Source organism: Pipra filicauda, unplaced genomic scaffold (assembly GCF_003945595.2).
Source record: "Pipra filicauda isolate LSUMZ 115617 unplaced genomic scaffold, ASM394559v2 scaffold87_size3191425_pilon, whole genome shotgun sequence".
Lineage (NCBI taxonomy): Eukaryota > Metazoa > Chordata > Aves > Passeriformes > Pipridae > Pipra > Pipra filicauda.
This window is the reverse complement of record NW_024105064.1, coordinates 1,083,203-1,100,441: the sequence shown is the minus strand read 5'-3', so window position 1 is coordinate 1,100,441 and position 17,239 is coordinate 1,083,203. Positions and strand designations below refer to the sequence as shown.

At 56.3% G+C, this 17,239-nt stretch overlaps 1 protein-coding gene across 1 annotated transcript; it reads right to left on the bottom strand.

The window, feature by feature from the left end:
* Positions 1-17,219, bottom strand: KLHL17 (kelch like family member 17). The gene is made up of 13 exons (XM_039390855.1): positions 17,025-17,219; positions 11,206-16,399; positions 6,829-7,082; positions 6,306-6,427; positions 5,639-5,860; positions 4,598-4,714; positions 4,006-4,219; positions 3,768-3,912; positions 3,162-3,329; positions 2,763-2,851; positions 1,768-1,841; positions 765-946; positions 1-229 (listed from the first exon to the last, which is right to left on the bottom strand). Exons 2-13 carry the CDS (start codon positions 11,373-11,375, stop codon positions 1-3), a joined length of 1,986 nt encoding a protein of 661 aa, XP_039246789.1. The 5' UTR covers positions 11,376-16,399; positions 17,025-17,219.
* Positions 17,220-17,239: the final 20 nt, after the last annotated feature.

Below are 17,239 nucleotides of genomic sequence, written 5' to 3'. Positions count from 1 at the left end.
TCAAAGGCTCGTCGAAGACACCGACAGGGTGGGTGAGGAGGGGGGAGGGAAGTTGAGGAGTTCCAGCACGGCCACCCCCACGCTGCTCCGGCGGGTGAACATGCAGGACGCTGCCACCCACTTGTTGGTGCGGGGGTTGTACTTCTCGATGGAGTTGAGGCTGGAGCTCCCGTCGTTGCCACCCACGGCGTACAGCCACCCATCCATGGCCACCAGGTCGTGGGTGCTCCTGCAACGACCACGCAGAGACCGCAGCGGGGTGAGGCTCTGGGGTGTAGGGGAGCTCAGCGCCTCGGGTAAACCGGCCCCACAAAAGGAGTGCCCAGCCTGACAGTCACCCAGAGAAAATGAACTATTGGAGTTCAAGCAGAGTGCAGCACAGACTCTCAGGTCCTCCCCTTCACTCTGACACTCTCATGCCACTGGAGAACCACCACCTCTAAATAACAAACTCTAGGAGCCCAAAATCCTCGGACTTGCAAGCCTTAAATCCTCCCACAGCCCAGCAACATCTCCGTGGCCTCAGCCAGCGGAACCACACGGTTCTTTACAGCCACACAAACTGCTGAGAATAAATCCCTCTGCAGAACACCCCTGCTCTGCCCTCCTGGCACACACTCCAGCCCCTCTCAGCACAGCAGGAGCATCAGCCAAACCCTGGGAGGGGGGCACAGGCTGTGTTTTACAGTTTGCAGTGCCAAGCGAGGCACGGCGAGATGGGATCCCCGCTCCTGCTGCCACCGGAGCGGGGCACGGCTCCTTACCTGCGGATGTTCATGGGTGCCACGCTCTCCCACGTGTTGGTTTTGGGGTTGTAGCGCTCCACAGAGTTAAGGCAGCTGGTGCCATCGTTGCCCCCAGCCACGTAGAGCATCCCCTCCAGCACGGCCACCCCCGCGCTGCTCCGGCGGCTCAGCATGTTGGCGATGGGTGTCCAGGTGTTGATCTGGGAAAAGGCAATGGTTGTTCAAACAGACAGGTGTACAGGGCACTTTCCACCCATCCCTGGCCAAATCGGTCCTGTGGTATTAGTCCTGCCCTAACCACACAGCTCCTGGCATGACAGTCCTCCCCCCCCAAAAGGACTTCTGGGGGGAACCCACTGCTTTCCCTTCCACTCTGCCACAGTAAGAGCAGCACAGAAATCTCTGCTGAGTGGCTCAGGAAAGCGCTGTGGGAGCTGGCAGGAGTCCTGCCATCCCAGGGGCACAGAGATCCCTGTGCCAGGCCACCAGTCGTGTCACAGCTGAATCCAGCCTGGCCATGGGGGTTGAGCTGTATCTATTTCCAAGTATTGTATTTTGCAAGTACGACTGCACAGCTCATGAAAAACCTCCAGGACCTTCTCTCTTATTTTTTGCACCAATCTCCCCTGCTCAAGCAGAGCTGTGAGTCCTCAGGCCCAACACATGTCCCCAGCCTGCCACACTCCCTGTTCACCACACTGGATGTGCACAGTGCAGGACCTCAGCTGGAAGCTGGAAACAGCTCAGGGCATGTACCAGGACTGTTCTTCCTACAGAACTCGAGCTGGCCTACAGGCAGCAGGGTAGAGAGTGTTCTGGTGGCTGAAATCTCGCAGTGGTATCTCAGAGCCTGCATGGATCAGCTGTGGCTCATTTTGCTCAGGATCACACCCCGGATTCTCTGTCGCTGTGGAAGGGGCTGAAACTCCTTGTTACAGTCATGCACAGTGGCTTAAGTCCTTTCAGGCACCACAGAGGAGGGGAGAAGGAAAAAGTTTATAAAAATCTCTCTTGTATTTACCTGGGGCTCATATTTCTCTACCGTGGCTAAGTGGGATGAGCTGTCGTATCCCCCAACAGCATAGAGGTTGCCTTCTGCAAAGACAGTCACACAGGCACTGGAATTAGCTAAAGACATGGTCCCTGTCCCAACACAGGTCCCACAACACTACAGGTACCACCCTATGGGTGCCCACACAGGTATGAGCTGAGCCTCCCGTGCCCCAGGCAGCCAAGCTCCTCTCAGCAGGGCTCCCCAAGCTCCCCTCCCCTTCCAGCATGGAGTGTTGTGAAATATTCATCAGGCAGTTTCTCTGCCACGCTCCAAGCTTCCCAGAGAACTCCTTTGCCTGCTGCTTCTTGACCTCCTCATTACAGGAGCTGCAAGTGCTCCCTGCTGGAGCAATGGGCTATTTTTAGTGGTGGAGGATGGAGCAGGGGAATGCCAGTATCGGCTGTGGCAGGCACAGTGTGAGCTGGTGATGGAGGGGAGGGAAGCTCTGAGTCAGCACTGAGAGCTGAAACCAGAGAACAGGGCAGGGGAGAGGCATGGGGACACTAGGACACCATGTGGCAGTTCTTGGGAAGGTGGGAAGCATCCCCAGGGAGGCCCAGCACCTGCTTGGCTGAGAGTGGGACTTGGATCATGAGCAAAAGGACTGTCCCGCTTTCATACTGAAGGACTAACAAGGTTGTCCCTTCCTTTTCTAGGGACAGGGGATCATTCACAGCCAGTCCCATGCTCCAGAGTGGAAGGGGCACAAAAGAACAAGTCGTGGGTCCCCTCAGGAGTTGCCTACAGAGTGTGATGAAACCCAGTTACTCAGGAGACTGAGGAGGAGGGCAGAGGCAGGCAGCATGTCAGGACATGGCAGAGGGATGGCTGGGCCATCCGGACTCATAGCGAAGGGAATCTAGGGAGAGGGGGCAGGAACTAGGACAGAACATCAAAAGGAACCACCAGGAATGCAAGAGAGCCTGCACAGAAGCCCGTGAGGTCCTCGTGCCATCACCCACCTAGAGTTGCCACCCGGACGTAGCGTCTCCTGGTGCTCATGGCAGCGATGGATGTCCAGGTGCCTGTCAGAGGGTCGTACCTCTCTGCGCTGCAGCAGGCAGGGACACAGGAACATAAGGTGTGACACTGGAAAAGCCCAGGTCAAAGCTCTTTGACACAGGCCCTCAGGGGCAGCTCCCAAGGAAGCTTGGGAATAGACAGGGAAAATAGGAGGGAAGAACTGACAAAGGCTGCGTCCTGTTGTGGCAGAGGGCTACAGAATGGTTTTTCCCCATTGGATTGTGACACATCTACCCTGGGGTCAGTCCATGGGTCAGGAGCAGGGCTCCCAGGCTCCCAGCACCAAGGACATTGCATGCACAAGCAGTGGAGGAGCCTGTAGCAATGCAATCCCCTACCTGTTCAGGCACGAGGCCCCATCGTACCCCCCAGCAGCATAGAGAAGCCCATGAAGTGCTGCTACACCCAGACAGCTCCTCCTGGTGCCCATGGACACCTCAGGTTGCCAGGAATTGGTGACAGGATCATAGGACTCCACTGTAGCCAAGTCAGAGGTCCCATCGTAGCTGTTGGGAGAAAAAGGGAGAACAAGCTGCTCAGAGAAGCTGTGGCTGCCCCATCCCTGGAAGTGTCCAAGGCCAGGTTGGACAGGGCTTGGAGCAACCTGGGCTAGTGGAAGGTGTCCTTGCCCATGGCAGGGTGTTGGAACAAGATGACCTCAAAAGTTCCTTCCAACCCAAACCATTCTGTGATTCTGAGAGAAATGGGGGTGAAACCATGCCAGTCCAGGACACGGCCACCACCAAAACAAGAGCTGGTGAACTCACAGCTCCGAACCACAGGGCAGGGAAGGGCTTTTCAGTTGCTACCCCAGAGATCCTGGATGGTTCATCCAGAGGTGAGCTCCAGGAGGCTCTGCTGGCCACCCCTGCTCCCGGGGCAGCTCTGTGCTGCTCTCCCCACAGGCTCTGCTCACACCCCGCCACCTCCTGTGCCCTCCTTACCCGCCCACAGCGTAGAGCTTGTTCCCAATGGCCGCGACGCCCACCCTGGCCCTGCGCGTCGACATGGAGGCCACCATGTGCCACCGGTCTGTCCGCGTGTCGTAGGCCTCACAGTCCCCGTGGATGGCAAACAGGCTCCCTCCACCTGGGAGGGAGGGCAAACAGAGCAAACCCGGCCCACAGGGCCCCAGGACGGGGTCGGGATGCGGGTGAGGGGGCTCCCTTCGCAGGGCCTTACCCACGGAGAAGAGCACCGTGCTGGCCCCCTCGCAGCGCCGCGGCCTCGTCCGGCTGTTGCTCAGGACCCCCCTCTGCTCCGGCATGAGGTGGTACTTGAGGGCTTCGATCAGCAGGTCCTTGCACTCCGAGTGGTGCCGCACCAGCAGCTCCGTGTCCACGTTGCTCATGAGGAAGTCCCGGCTCAGCAGGGGCAGTCGGACGCACTTCATGAGCTGCGAGGGGAGAGGAGGCCTTTGGATGGGGATAGGGCAAGGGGGAACAGGTTTAAACTAGAAGAGGAGAGATTTAGGTTGGATATTAGGGAGAAATTCTTCTCTGTGAGGGTGGTGAGGCTTTGGCACAGGTTGCCCAGAAAAGCTGTGGCTGCCCCATCCCTGGAAGTGTCCAAGGCCAGGTTGGAGCAACCTGGGCTAGTGGAAGGTGTCCATGGCCATGGCAGTGGGGTGGAATGAGAGGAGCTTTAAGGTCCCTTCCAATCTGGACTGGAAATGGTATGATGGGACCTGCTGTCCCTCCAGCCGTGTCCCCACCCAGCCCAGGCACTCAGAGCTGGTGGGTAGATCCAGGCCACCTTCCCAGCACACACTCACCCTGGGGACGTGCTGTCTCCTGCTGTCCACATCATGTTTGACCCAGCTGAGCACAGCCCGGTACACCTCCTCCTCCGATGGCACATTGAGGCTGTCACTAGAAATGAGGTCCAGCACCTGCAGAGCGGGGTAAAAGGGGCAGTGTTGGTTGGTATGGACGGGGAGGAGAGGAGACATTCACACCTCCAAGGAACTGCACTGCCAGAGGCAGAGCCCTGCCTCCTGTAGATGCTGGTGGTTGAAGGGTGCACAGCCCTGGGTCCCCCAAACCGGGAGGTGCAGCTGGTGTGGAGACAGCTCTGCCCTCAGTCATCATCCCCCAGCTCATCCCCCCCTTCTGTGGCTGAAGCTGCTGCAATTCCTGACACTTCCAATCAACGTCAGTGAGAGCAGGCAGACGACTCTGCTTGCACAGGCCCCTTCAATATTTCATGGGACAGACCCGCATGGCCTGGCTGGTTCCAGAGCACTCATTTCACTTGCCAAGGACTGTGGAGCCAGAGCAGGTGGAGATATGCACCTCCCCTCACTGCCATGCACCCCCTGCCCCAAGAAGGGGTGAAAGGAGGTGTCTGGGTCCTGCTGAGGGGCCACACAGGGTCAGGTGATGCAGAGCAAGGACCAGGATTGCCTCCTGGCCAGGGCACAGCAGAGGAGCCAGGGGCCATCCTGGCACACGATGAACAGCAGGAAACATTAGCTGAGCTCTGAATTAAACATCACAGTTACGTGACCAGGGCAGGCAGGACTTATTCCTTGGACTGTGTGCTCAGAGCTCACATGGCAAGCACCAGTGACCAAAATTATCCTCTGTCCTACCCTCCCATCCTTAATTCCCATGGGATTAAGTTCTCTGGCAGCAATCTTCCCACACATTGAACAGAGAGGATCAAAGCACAGAATCTGGGTATGTTCCCTTGCCAAATCCTGTCCCCTCAGTGCAGGTTCCTTGGGCTTTTGACACACAGGCTGTGCCTTCCAGGACAGAGCACGAGAAGCTTTGCTGCACCCACACCTTCACACTCCCGTCAGGGGCCTCACCTGTTTAAGAGGCAGCAGCATGAACTCCTCTGTCTTGGACACCTCCACGAAGTGTTGGAGGACGTACTTGTGAGCAGACTTGAGGAGGTCACTGCAGGAGTGGGTGTCAGCAAAGCCCCGGATCCCCAGGCAGTTGGATGGGTCGAGCTGGCTGAGCAGGAACTTGCAGCAAGCATCCCGCACACCATTGAGCTGAAGCAGGCTGGCAGCAGGAAGAAGTGTCTGGCAGTGGGAAAGAACGGGGGAAAAGAGAGTTTCCAGGGCAAGGAAACCGTTTCCACCCTCGTCTCACTGCAAGCCACGAGCAGAACGGGTTTACTGAGCACCTTCAGGCACACAAGCGCAGGGAAGGACAGAGCATTCCTTGTTTCCAAGAGAACTAAGGTAAAGAACAGCTGAGAAGGACACCAGTAACACCCCACAGGGCCAGGAGAATGGCAGGTGCTCAGGAATAGACCTGGGCATCGCACAGTTCTTTGAGGAGCCATTCCCAGCCCCTCTGGGTATGGAGAAGCAGGTGAACTCCCTGACCACTGCTAGATCCAGCTGCCTTCACGGAAAAAACAGCTGGCAGCGCTGAGCAGAAGGAAAGAAGAGTCCCCAGGAGGCGAGTTTCGTACAGAACAGCTTTGTGGAAGGGAGGGATTTTGGGGGGGGAAGCTCCTACCTGCACGTTCCCCTCTCCCACCACGATCTCGGCGGTGTAGGCGTATTGCACCAGCTGCTCCAGGGCCTGGGGGTCGATGTCATGCAGCGTCACGTGGGTCTGGCGGCTCTCACTCATCTCATCTGGGGCAACACAGACACAACAATGAGCAAAAATCCCTCAGCAGGACTTGTTTCCCCACAGGAGAGTCTAACCAAGCCTCATCCACCTCCACATCACAGCCCAGGAGGGTCTTCTGCCCCTCTCTTAGCAAGGAGTGGGCTCTAGGGAAGGGGGTCCAGGTCTGCAGGAGGGGCATCAAGACACCTCTGCAGGGGTTATGGGCACAGGGATTCAGGGTAGGGAGTCAAAGGAGGAATATTACTGCACTTCCTCACTGAAATGACACACCGGCACCACAATTCCATAGAGCAGGGCAGCGAGAACAGGGAGCAGGGCAGAAAGCGGAGGGGTTGGCAGAGAGCAGAGGGTTTGGAGGGCAGGGAGAGCCTGTCCACGGGGGAAGGGAGGACTCTCTACTTGCTTGTGAACATGGCGTGGAAGTACGGGCTGCACGACGCCAGCACCACCTTGTGGGCCTTGATCTCCTTGGTGCCCACATGGAGCACGATGTCGCAGAGCAGCCCCCGCTGCCTCATGCGGTTCATGCACACGAAGGCATCGTGATAGTGGCGCTTGGAGTTGTGGGAGATGCTGTGCCCGTCGCGGTTGAGGAGCTGCACACCCCCTTCCATGGCTGCAGGACGGAGCTGGGGGGTTTTCCCCTTCTCACCGGCTCTGGCATGGGGGAAAAATAAAGTATTAGCCAGGCAGGAACAGCTCTAGCCCCAGACAACCCTCAGCACTGCTCAAAGATCCTGTGCAACAACAGCTCGAACCAGCCCCTGCCAGGGAAATGTTGTACTGCTCATTTGGGTTCAAACTGAAAGAAGGAAATTCAGGTTTGAGATTAGGAAAAAATTCTTCCCCGTGAGGGGGTTGGAGCTCCAGGGATCCCCTTGCTCGTGTTAGAATTTCAGCAAGGAAGGAGAGAAGGCTTTGGGTGACTGAATTGTGGCCATCTAGTACCTGAAGGGAACCTACAAGAAAGATGGAGAGGGACTTCTACAAGAGCATGGAGTGACAGGAAAAGGGGGAATGGCTTCACACTGAGAGAGGGCAGGGCTAGATGGGATACTGGGGAGAAATTCTGCCCTGTGAGGGTGGTGAGGCCCTGGCACAGGTTTCCCAGAGAAGCTGTGGCTACCCCATCCCTGGAAGTGCCCAAGGCCAGGTTGGACAGGGCTTGGAGCAACCTGGTCTAGTGGAAGGTGTCCCTGCCCATGGCAGGGGGTTGGAACTGGTTGATCTTTAAGTTCCCTTCCAATCCAGGTTATTCTGTGATTCAATGACTCTATAAAAACAAAAACTGCCTAATCAGGGAACAAGGGCATTTTATTTGTGCTGAGACGTTTCCTCCCCACGCTGTTTCCATCCAGGCTGCTCACGCTGTTTCCAAAGGCGTTTGACTGTCTCCGTGCCAGCATCACCCAAAAGGTGGGGGAGTGAGGAGGGAATGACTGAGCAGCAGGAGGAAGGAGGGGGGAGGGAGCAGGAGAAAAAAGGCAGCTTGAATAGAAAATAAGGCCGTGTGCTGCACGCGTGCGCCTGCCCCCGCATCCCTGCGGCGAGAGAATCCCCTCAGCCTCCCCTCACACCTACACCCGCCGAGCCGGGCCTAAAAATAGAAACCCACCGCTCTGTGTCTGCTCAGCCACGAATGCAGCCATCTATTCCTTTTTTTTTTTTTTTAAGTAGCAGTTGTATCACGTACTAGAGTCTGGGGGAGGAAAAAAGATGAATAAACATGTTTCCTGAGCGGAGAGGAGCCTGCGATGCCCTTTTCTATTTGCATCAGCCTCTGTGATACGAGATTCCTCATCTCGCTGTCAGCGGGGAAGGCTCAGGGGCACACAACAAAGGCAGTGCCTGTTGATGCTTTCCAGTAGTGAGAGCAGGATGCCACGGTGCCCTTGACAGGAAAGAAGGGCCTGTGAGGGAACTGGCCTCCTCCTACACCCCTGGGAAAGCTGCAGCATCCCCAGGATACCCTCTCTCTCCTAATTCACGTGTGGACATAAGAGATGCCCGCACAAAGGAGGTTTATAGTTATTAACATCTCTGCCTGGGCTCCAGAGGTCCTTTCCTAGAGCAGGTTTAGGGCAGAGGGCAGACGGTGCTTCCCCACCTTTATTCCCATCCCTAGCTGCAAGCCCAAGGGTTTTCCTCACCTGCTTGAGCTGGTTTCTCTGTGTAACACACTGCTGAGCATACTCGTCCCCATCAGTATTTAAGTCATGTTCCAGCTCTAAAGCACTCGCCTCATCCCTCCTGGGTGCTGGGAGTGAGGGACGGGAGCTCCCAGCTCCTCAGCAGCAGGGGGACAACGCAGGCCAGGGCAGAGGAGCTGGGAAAAGATGGGATTTCTTCTCCTTGTGCTCTGGGAGACTTGTGAGGGAAGGTTAGCCACCCTGGAGGAGCACAGAAGTGGGCTCCAGCGGTCAGGGGAGGGACAGAGAGGGCACAGCAGGCTGAAGGTGGCTGCGGCCGACGCACTGGCACGGCAGGAATCAAACGCGATTCCAAAGAGTCGGAAGCGCTGGGCTCCCTTCCCAGCCCTGCCACTGAGTCACTGCATGACTCTGGGTAAGTACAAATGCAGGATGACAAGGGGTGACATTATCTTTCCTTGCTATGATTCTCGTGGCCAGGAGAGCAGCGATTGCTCAGTCCCCTCTCCAGGCACACTTCCCTGCTGTCACCGGCGAGGGGCCACCCTGAGCTATGTCCCCTCTGTGTCACCTGGTCTCTGATGCGACCAAGCAGGGAGCAGGGCCAGAGGGAGATGCCATCCCACTGCCACCGGGCTCCACGAGCATCTCCACAGCCAGGGGACAGTCCCACAGGCAGCCTGAACCAGCTCTGCTTGATGGCTTTTTGGCTACAGCCACACCACAGCCTCAGCAATCCAGCTCTGAAGAGCCACTCACCCACCCACCAGCCCCTCTGGGACAGGGTCACCCTCCTGAAGCCCTGGCATGGGGCTGCTTGAAGGTTTGAAGTGGGTACAACGCCTTCAGTCCCACTTCCCACTGTCCCCTCTGCTCCACAACAACTTGTTCCCAACAGAGCTCTTTTGCTTTAATGGATCAGAATATATAACCAGTGGGGAAAAAGGAAAGGAACAGAAAGGAACAGAAAGGAACAGAAAGGAACAGAAAGGAACACCTCACTGCTGCTCATGCTGCTCCCAGTGCTGAACCCTCCACCTCGCTGGCAGCACTAAATATTCCTGATTTCCTTGTTAAAACTTCATTCCCAGGAAATGAAGGCCTACGAGCGCCACTAAGATGTAATTAATGGGGAACAGTGCCTGGACCACGGGAGACAGTGAAGCAGTGTCCAGAGCTCCAGAGGGGGAAAGGAAACACAAGCCCACTTTTGTGGAGCACACAGCAGCAGGAATGCACGTGTCACGCGTCGGCCGGAGCGGATGCGGTGCCTGACTTGTAATAACTCCGAGGTTATGGCAAAAAAAAAAGGGGGGGAAAAAAAAAAGGAATAAAAAAGAAGGCGTTTGTTTGGCTTCCATGCGACAGAGCGTGGCCATGCATAACAGCTCTGTTAATTAATGCAAATGATCCCTGCCCCCAAAGGGAGGCCTGTTCTCTCTGCACAAAAAAACCATATTTTGCTGGGAGTGAAAAGAAGTGTGCTGAACAATAAACAGGGAACAGAGTATCCTCCAGGGAGGAGTTCCGAGCCTGCCCTTTCCCCAGGAAGGCCCTGGAGAATGGCTTTTTTGTTGACAGCCTGGATGGGGATTTTGTGTCTGGCAGGCGAGCTGGGAGACCACGAGGACACATCCTGTGCAGCTGGTCAGATGTTGGGGATGAGGCTTTGCTGGGGATGAGGGGACATCCCCTACTCCAAGGCATGCCATGCCCTAAGGCCTGACACACAATCGTCCTTAAATCCATCACCTCCACGTGTGCCCTATCCCTGTGTTGATATACCAGTAATGGCCAGTCTTCGCGAGCGAAGATATGGGAAAGGTCATTAACCCGTCCAGCCTGCTCAGTGGATTTTTAGGTGAGACACAGCGTGCGCTGAACTGAGCCCACCCTTTAGTCCTGAGGTTCATCTGCCGGGGCCAAGCAAAGCTTGGACAGTGGCAGTGAGGTCCCCAGGATGTAGGTTTGTTTAGAGTGACCTTCTCTTAGGTGGATTGCCTTCCACGGCTGATGAGCTCCACCTGCCCAGGGGGCCGGGAATCGAACCCGGGTCGCAGCGGTGAGAGTCAGACACTCTAACCACTAGACCACCAGAGGCCCCTTGCTCGGCCCCGGCAGATGAACCTCAGGACTAAAGGGTGGGCTCAGTTCAGCGCACGCTGTGTCTCACCTAAAAATCCACTGCGCAGGCTGGAAGGGTTAATGACCTTTCCCAAATCTTCGCTCGTGAAGACTGGCCATTACTTTTGATATCCCAGTAAGCCAGTTACAAAGCCCTGTTCTGTGTGCACATCATTGCATCTCCCACAGAACTGCTGCCATTGGACCTGTGGAAAAGCCATGGAGCCCTTGCTTGGCACTCACCTCGACCCCAGTGTGTCACAGCACTAACAGGGCAGCACAGACCAGTTTCCCCTTCAGGGGAGTGGTCCCCCCACCCCGTTCCTGGGCACTGGGGGTCCATTCCCCAGGCACAGAGTCCCTGTTTTTGCCTGCAGACCTCCTCTGGCTCAGCCCTAGGAAGGCAGGGGCTGCTGGCAGTGCTACTCAGTTGTGCCCAGCAGCTTCAGATCTCCACTCCCAGTGCTGGAGCCAAAGCAGTGCCCCCACAACAGCACAGAACTCACCCAGGGGTGGAGCAACAGCACGGATCCCTGGGGAAGGAGGGGACCACAGTGGAGTCACAAGCGGGAATCACTCCTTCCAAGTGCATCTCCATCTCCCCTGCACCAGAAATCAGAATTCTCCTTTTTAACCTCCTCTGAGAGGATTCACAGCCCATTTTCCAGTCCAGCATTCCCCAAAGAACTGAAACGTGCAACACCACTCAAGGCAGGAGCAGACTGGGGCAGCCCAAGGGGGCACAGGCAAAGCCCTGCCCAGCTGTGGGGGTGGGCACAACTTCCCTCCTGGGAGCAGGGCTGGGAAGACACGATGTGCTCCTGTGTTCCTGCAGACTCTTCCTTCCCTTCCACAGCCAAGGGACACAAACAGCTGAGCTGGCAGTAACAACAGAGGCTGTTGTGCTGTAAGACCATTAACAGAGCTCGTGCCAGCATCCAGAGATGCAGCTGAGCTCACTGCACATTTCACCTTCCTTATGGCTTTGTGGAGACCCCAAATTTGGCTGAGCTGACCCTTTTGTGGAACCCTTCCATGGCTCTGAAGCCCACTAAGCAGAAGCTTTAACCTACCAGACAATTAGCAGCATTTTTGCATCAATAATCAGATGCCAGGGCTGTTTTCACAGACTACAGCAGATATACAGTGCACTTACAGCCCAAGCCTGGATATCCCAAATTCTTCCTTCTTTCAGAGGGCCTGGAACTGCCTACTACAAAATATATTGTGTTCCTACCTTTCCTGCTCCCTTCCCTATGATAAACACAAGCAAAGAGGATTGGGAATCATCCAGTTGTATATGCCCAGGACTCAGATGCAAAGCAGGCACTAAATCCAGGCAGTTGTCCCCATCAGGACATGTCACATTAGTGTCACTGACACAGATAAAAAGAAACAATGCTTTGGGGTTCAGTCCCTCCTCAGCCCCTGTAAGGCTTTGCCTGGATCCAGGGAATTCAGGCAGACACTGACAGTGTGCAGCAGCTCACATTCAGCCTTTTTAATACAAGGTTCATTGCCTGTTCAGTCTAGAAGAGTCAGCAACTGGAAGGAAGCAGAGAGAGGAAGCCGGTTCAGGACAAGGGAGTGAGATGCTCTGAACTGCAGGTCCTGCAAGGGCTGATTTACAGCTGCACCTTGGACAGGGGTGAGGGCTGAAAACGCCGATGGGAAGTGTGACATAACGTGGCAAAGGGAGTTGTCATTCCTGGCACCAGCTCTGCCTTCAGGAGGGACACCAGAACTGGGAAGCTGGTGGTTTCAGCCCAGACTGAGGACTTGGACACCTTGGAGCCCTCTGGCAGCTCCTGACGGAGCCGAGAACACACAAGTGGGGTGAGGAGCAAGGAGGAGCACACACCCAGCCCCAAACACCTCTCCCCACCTCCTCTCCTCTCTGCTGTTCCCTCTGCCAGCCCTGCCAGCCCTTCCCCAAGCCCCCCCCGCTGCGGGTGGGAGCCGAGGCACTCGCTGCTCCTGCGGATCCATGGAATTAATCTGCTCTGAGCCAGCCTGAAGGCAGCACCGGGGCACCGCAGACAGCGCTGAGTCTGCAGGACTGAGAATCCCCAGCTCTCAGTAGGGTTTGGTGGTGTGGGTTTTTTTTTTTTTTTTTTTAATGAATTAGGCATAACTGACACGCACTGAATCCTCCTGTCTAGACATCTGCAGAGAAGTGACAAGCTGCCAGAGAGGATGTGGAGCCTCGGCAAAGGGGGTGGGGAGGACGGGGAAAAGCTGCACACAGTTGCCAGCTCTACAGCACAGAGACAGTGCTGGCTCCAGGCAAGAAGGGCATTCAGCACATTGACCTCGGCAGTGTCTTTCAGCAACTCACTGGGTTGTAATCAATCGGCCCCTGGTGCACACAGAAGGCTGGAGGTCTTTTCTAATTAAAGCCTCGCTCCCCAATACTCCTGGGGAGCTTTGTTTGGAAGCTCAGCTCGAAGTTGCTCTCAAGTCACCCCAGCTCACGCTCAGAAGTGCTTCAGCTGTGAGAGGAGGGAGCCTCAATGCACTGGGACATTCTCATACCTGAGAGAGATGAAGGGCATCCAGCCTGCTTGGTGCCCACCTGAGTACACAGCCTTCTCCCTCACTTCCCACAGGCAGCAGCTCTTCCTGCAGACATCTTCAAATTCAGCTTTCTCCTTCCTTATTTTGCTGCTCCAAGCAGGACTCCACGGTTGAGGGATTTAGAGGCATCTGAGCTAAGGCTTGGGTCATTTTCAAGTAATTGGCTGTGAGGGTCAGGACTCGAATAGGTTTGGGACTGCTGAACTCCCAGGTTAGGGAGGAACAAGAAATGGAAACGGATTCATGCCTTGAGATGCTCAGCAAAATGTGCAGTTCTGCAGCTGCACTGGGGTTACACAGGAGCTCCTACAGTCCAGCCCAAAGTACACCAAGGCCTAAGTGAAATGAGCCCTTTGACTCTCTCAAGGACTGGAAATGTGGGTCGTGTCCTAATTCCCCCTTCCCAGTGTCCCCCAGCAGGCACGGGAGAGGAGCTACTGTCGCATCCAGAGCTATTTTTCGGCACCAGCAGTGCCAAACCTCCACACACAGGCATAAAGCAAGTCCCCTCTCCAGGCAGCAGTGATAATCACCAGCTTCAGCTGCACTGCCCAACACTGTGGTATTCCTGCCGTCCCTCTGCCCTTCCCTGTGACGGACATCTCTGTCCCCAGATCGTTTTTCAGACAGGTAAACACAAGATGAGAGCACTCAGGTCACTGGAGGCAGCCTGTATCCGAGCACCTCCATATTCCTGGCTCCTAGACTTGCCCAGGAGCTCCCTCTCTATCTGCAACATCCTTGGCCAGCAGCTGTTTAAAGAGGGATTGTGCCCTTTACCTGTCTGCTGTGCGAGGTGATGGTGGCTTGAGAAGGTGGGGTAGTTCAGAGCAGGTCACTCATGCTCAGCAGTGCCCTGGTGTCAGAAAACAGTGATGGATTTGGGGAGACCCAGCAGGAGACACCACCTGGCTCCTAAAGGGAAGGTTGACTCCATGACACGGGGCAGCGTGGCCTCGTGGCTCCAGAAGCAGGGAAAGGAGGAAAAAGCACCTGGATCTGCTGGCTGCAAACAAGCAGGCAGATCTTTTACAGATGGACAAGACACGGAATAATTCCGCTGGCAAGTGCTGCCCAGGAGTGACTCTCCAGACCAGGAGGTCACCAGAGGAGGTCACCACCTGCACCCCAGCTCACCCCTTCCACAGGACCCACACCACGTTCCTGGAGGGTTTACAAAGCCTCCTGCCAGCCTCTGTTGTAGTGTGGGCTGGCAGCATGGACGTACCAGACCAGATCCACCTCTCCTCCTCTGAACCAGCTCTCAGCTTCACACTGTGGAGCAGTGGGAGCCTGTTTTCAAGCCAGAAAACAAGAGAATTCCCTCACATCTTCTGGCAGGCAACAGCACGGGCCACATACACGAAAACTGAGCTATGAGGAGCATGTGACATAATGGCCTTGAGCTCGCTGGTACAACTGGGGGCCTGCCAAGGCCCTGGGAATTTCAGCTGAAGGAGCTCGAATTCCTGCCCCTGAGGAGTCACATCCTTTAGAGAAGGTTTGCAGCCAGTTCCAGCAGGCCAGACAGAAAGGATGAAGCCTCTCAAGCCTCCCAAGCCCAGCTTGCCTAAGGGTTTGGAGGCAGGGCTCCAGCACCTGAGGAAATCCAGAAGCACTGGGACTTCAGTATTTTTTTAAGCTGCTGAGCCTGAAATGCAGCAAAACAAGCCCAGAACCATCTCCCCAGCAGTTCTCCAGCCTTCAGAGCACTCCTGCCTTGATTTCCATGCGCCACTCCATCTACAGAGACCCGGACTGATGCTGAGGGAGCAAGGGCAGATGGCCACTGTCTTTTCTGGCAGAACAAAGACGCTCCACTGCCACCCCCACCAAGCTGACCTCAGCTGACAGGAAGCATCAGGGACCATCCCTGCTACCCAAGATGCTATGGAGCAGCTCCATTTGGATCCTGGGCTATCAAGCCAAGAGAGCAGGTGCCTGTTATGCCTGCCAGCTCCTGGTGTGCTCTGAATTAGATGCTATTTGCTGTGATTCATTAATCAGTCAGTGCTCAGGAAGGAAACTCAGATCTCTACATCCAACATCTCTGAGTCTTACTCACTGCTATGCTGAATAAAGGATTTCCAGCAGATGTTCATGGCTTGGGAGAGAAACTTGGGGTGCAGAGGGAGGAGATTCCACAGAGATGTTTGTTTAGCTGTAGGGACCATAACCAAAAGGCCATTAGACTCTGAAGTGTTAGTGAGCCTCAAAACAGCAAACCTGTAACAGAGCAGCATCTCCTGGTGCAAAAGGCCAGACTGCTGGGATCAAAAGCACCCAAATATCCACATGTTGCTGAATCACTCCAGAACTAACCTCCCTCCTGGTGGTCTCCAGCAACAGAGAGACCCCCAAAACAGTGCTATGGCATAGCAAGCATTGAAGCCACAGGATAGCTGTCTCCCTGTGCAGAGACCCCACCAAAGCAAGGCCACTGCTTCTGCAGTCTGAGCCTGGCACAAAGCCTGGTCGGTGGCCAGAGTAGAGACACACAGAGCAGGGACTGACACACAGAGCAGGGACTGACACACAGAGCAGGGACTGACACACAGAGCAGGGACTGACACACAGAGCAGGGACTGACACCCTTCCTTGCCGTGGGGAAGCCGAGGTCACAGGGCTGTCACTCCCTGAAGAGGGAGGCATTTGCTCAGCCAGCAGTACCAAACCAGCTGCCTGCCTGGCCTGCTGCTCCCAGGATCAGCTCCAGCAGCAGCAGCGATGTTGTAGCTCAAGGAGAGCCCTCTGCCCTGACAGTCACTGCAGAGGCCACAAAAAAGCTGTGTCCTACTTCCTTCCCCCCCTTCCCCACTCCCAAGTTTCCAGAAAACCCGAGGCAACATTTCTCCCCGTGTCCTTCAGCTCCCCCATCACCAACAAAACACTGATACCCGTGTGCTTCCACCGAGGGCAAGGAACACCACGGCCAGGCCAGACCCCTCTCTGCGGCTGCTCCCCGGGCTCCAGAGCTGCGGCTTTTCCCTTTACCAACGGGATCTCTCCAGGACTTGGCAGAGGACAGGGAAAGGAGGGCACGCTCAGCACAGGGATGCTGCCGGCCTCGGCCACGGGGATGCCGCGGTGCAGAGGCTGGAGACGGTATCGACTGTTCCAAACCTTTGGAAATGTTTTGGAAGCGGCACCGGTTGTACCAAACCTTTGGAAAAGGTCTCCCCCAGACCCCGAGAGCAAACTTGCCTTCCCAGGGGGGATGCGTAGGAGCAGTGGAGTGGGGAAGCTCCTCTCGGGGATCCCCCCTGCTGCCTGTCCCCCCAGCCCCCCCGGTAACCCCTCCGGTTTGCCCCACACCCCATAACCCCTCCGGCTGCCTCTCCTCCCGCGGGGTCCGGGTCCCCTGGCCCTGCCGGGGAGACGGAGGGGAAGAGGGAGAGGAAAAGGGAGGAGGAGAGAGAAAGGGAGAGGGAAAGGAAGAATAAAAGGGAGAAGGAAAGGAAGAGACAGAAGGAGAGGGAGAAGGAGAGGGAGAAGGAGAGGGAGGGAAAGAAGAAGAGGGAGAAGGAGGACAGGGAGAAGGAGAAGGAAAGGCAGAGGGAGAGGAAGAGAGAGCAGAGCAAGAGGGAGAGGAGAAGGAAGAAGAAGAGTGAGAGAGGGAAGGAGAGGGAGAAGAAGGAAGGGGGAGGGAGAGGAAAAAGGAGAGGGAGAAGGAGAGGAAGAGAGAGAGGGACAAGAAGAGGGAGAGGAAGAGGAGGTGGCGGCAGGGCCGTGCCTCGGCGGTACTCACGGCTCCGCTGCAGCCACGGCCCAGCCCGGGGGATGCTGCGGGGCGCCGCTACACCCGCACCGCTACCGCCGGCCCCGCGGCGGGGAGAGACGGGGCGGGCCGGGGGCGGGCAGGTGCGCGGCGGCAGCGGCGGCTCCTCCTCGAGCCGGGGCGGCCCCCGCGGCTGCGGCTTCCTCCGTCACCCGGAATAACCCCGCGGCACGGCCCGGCCCGAC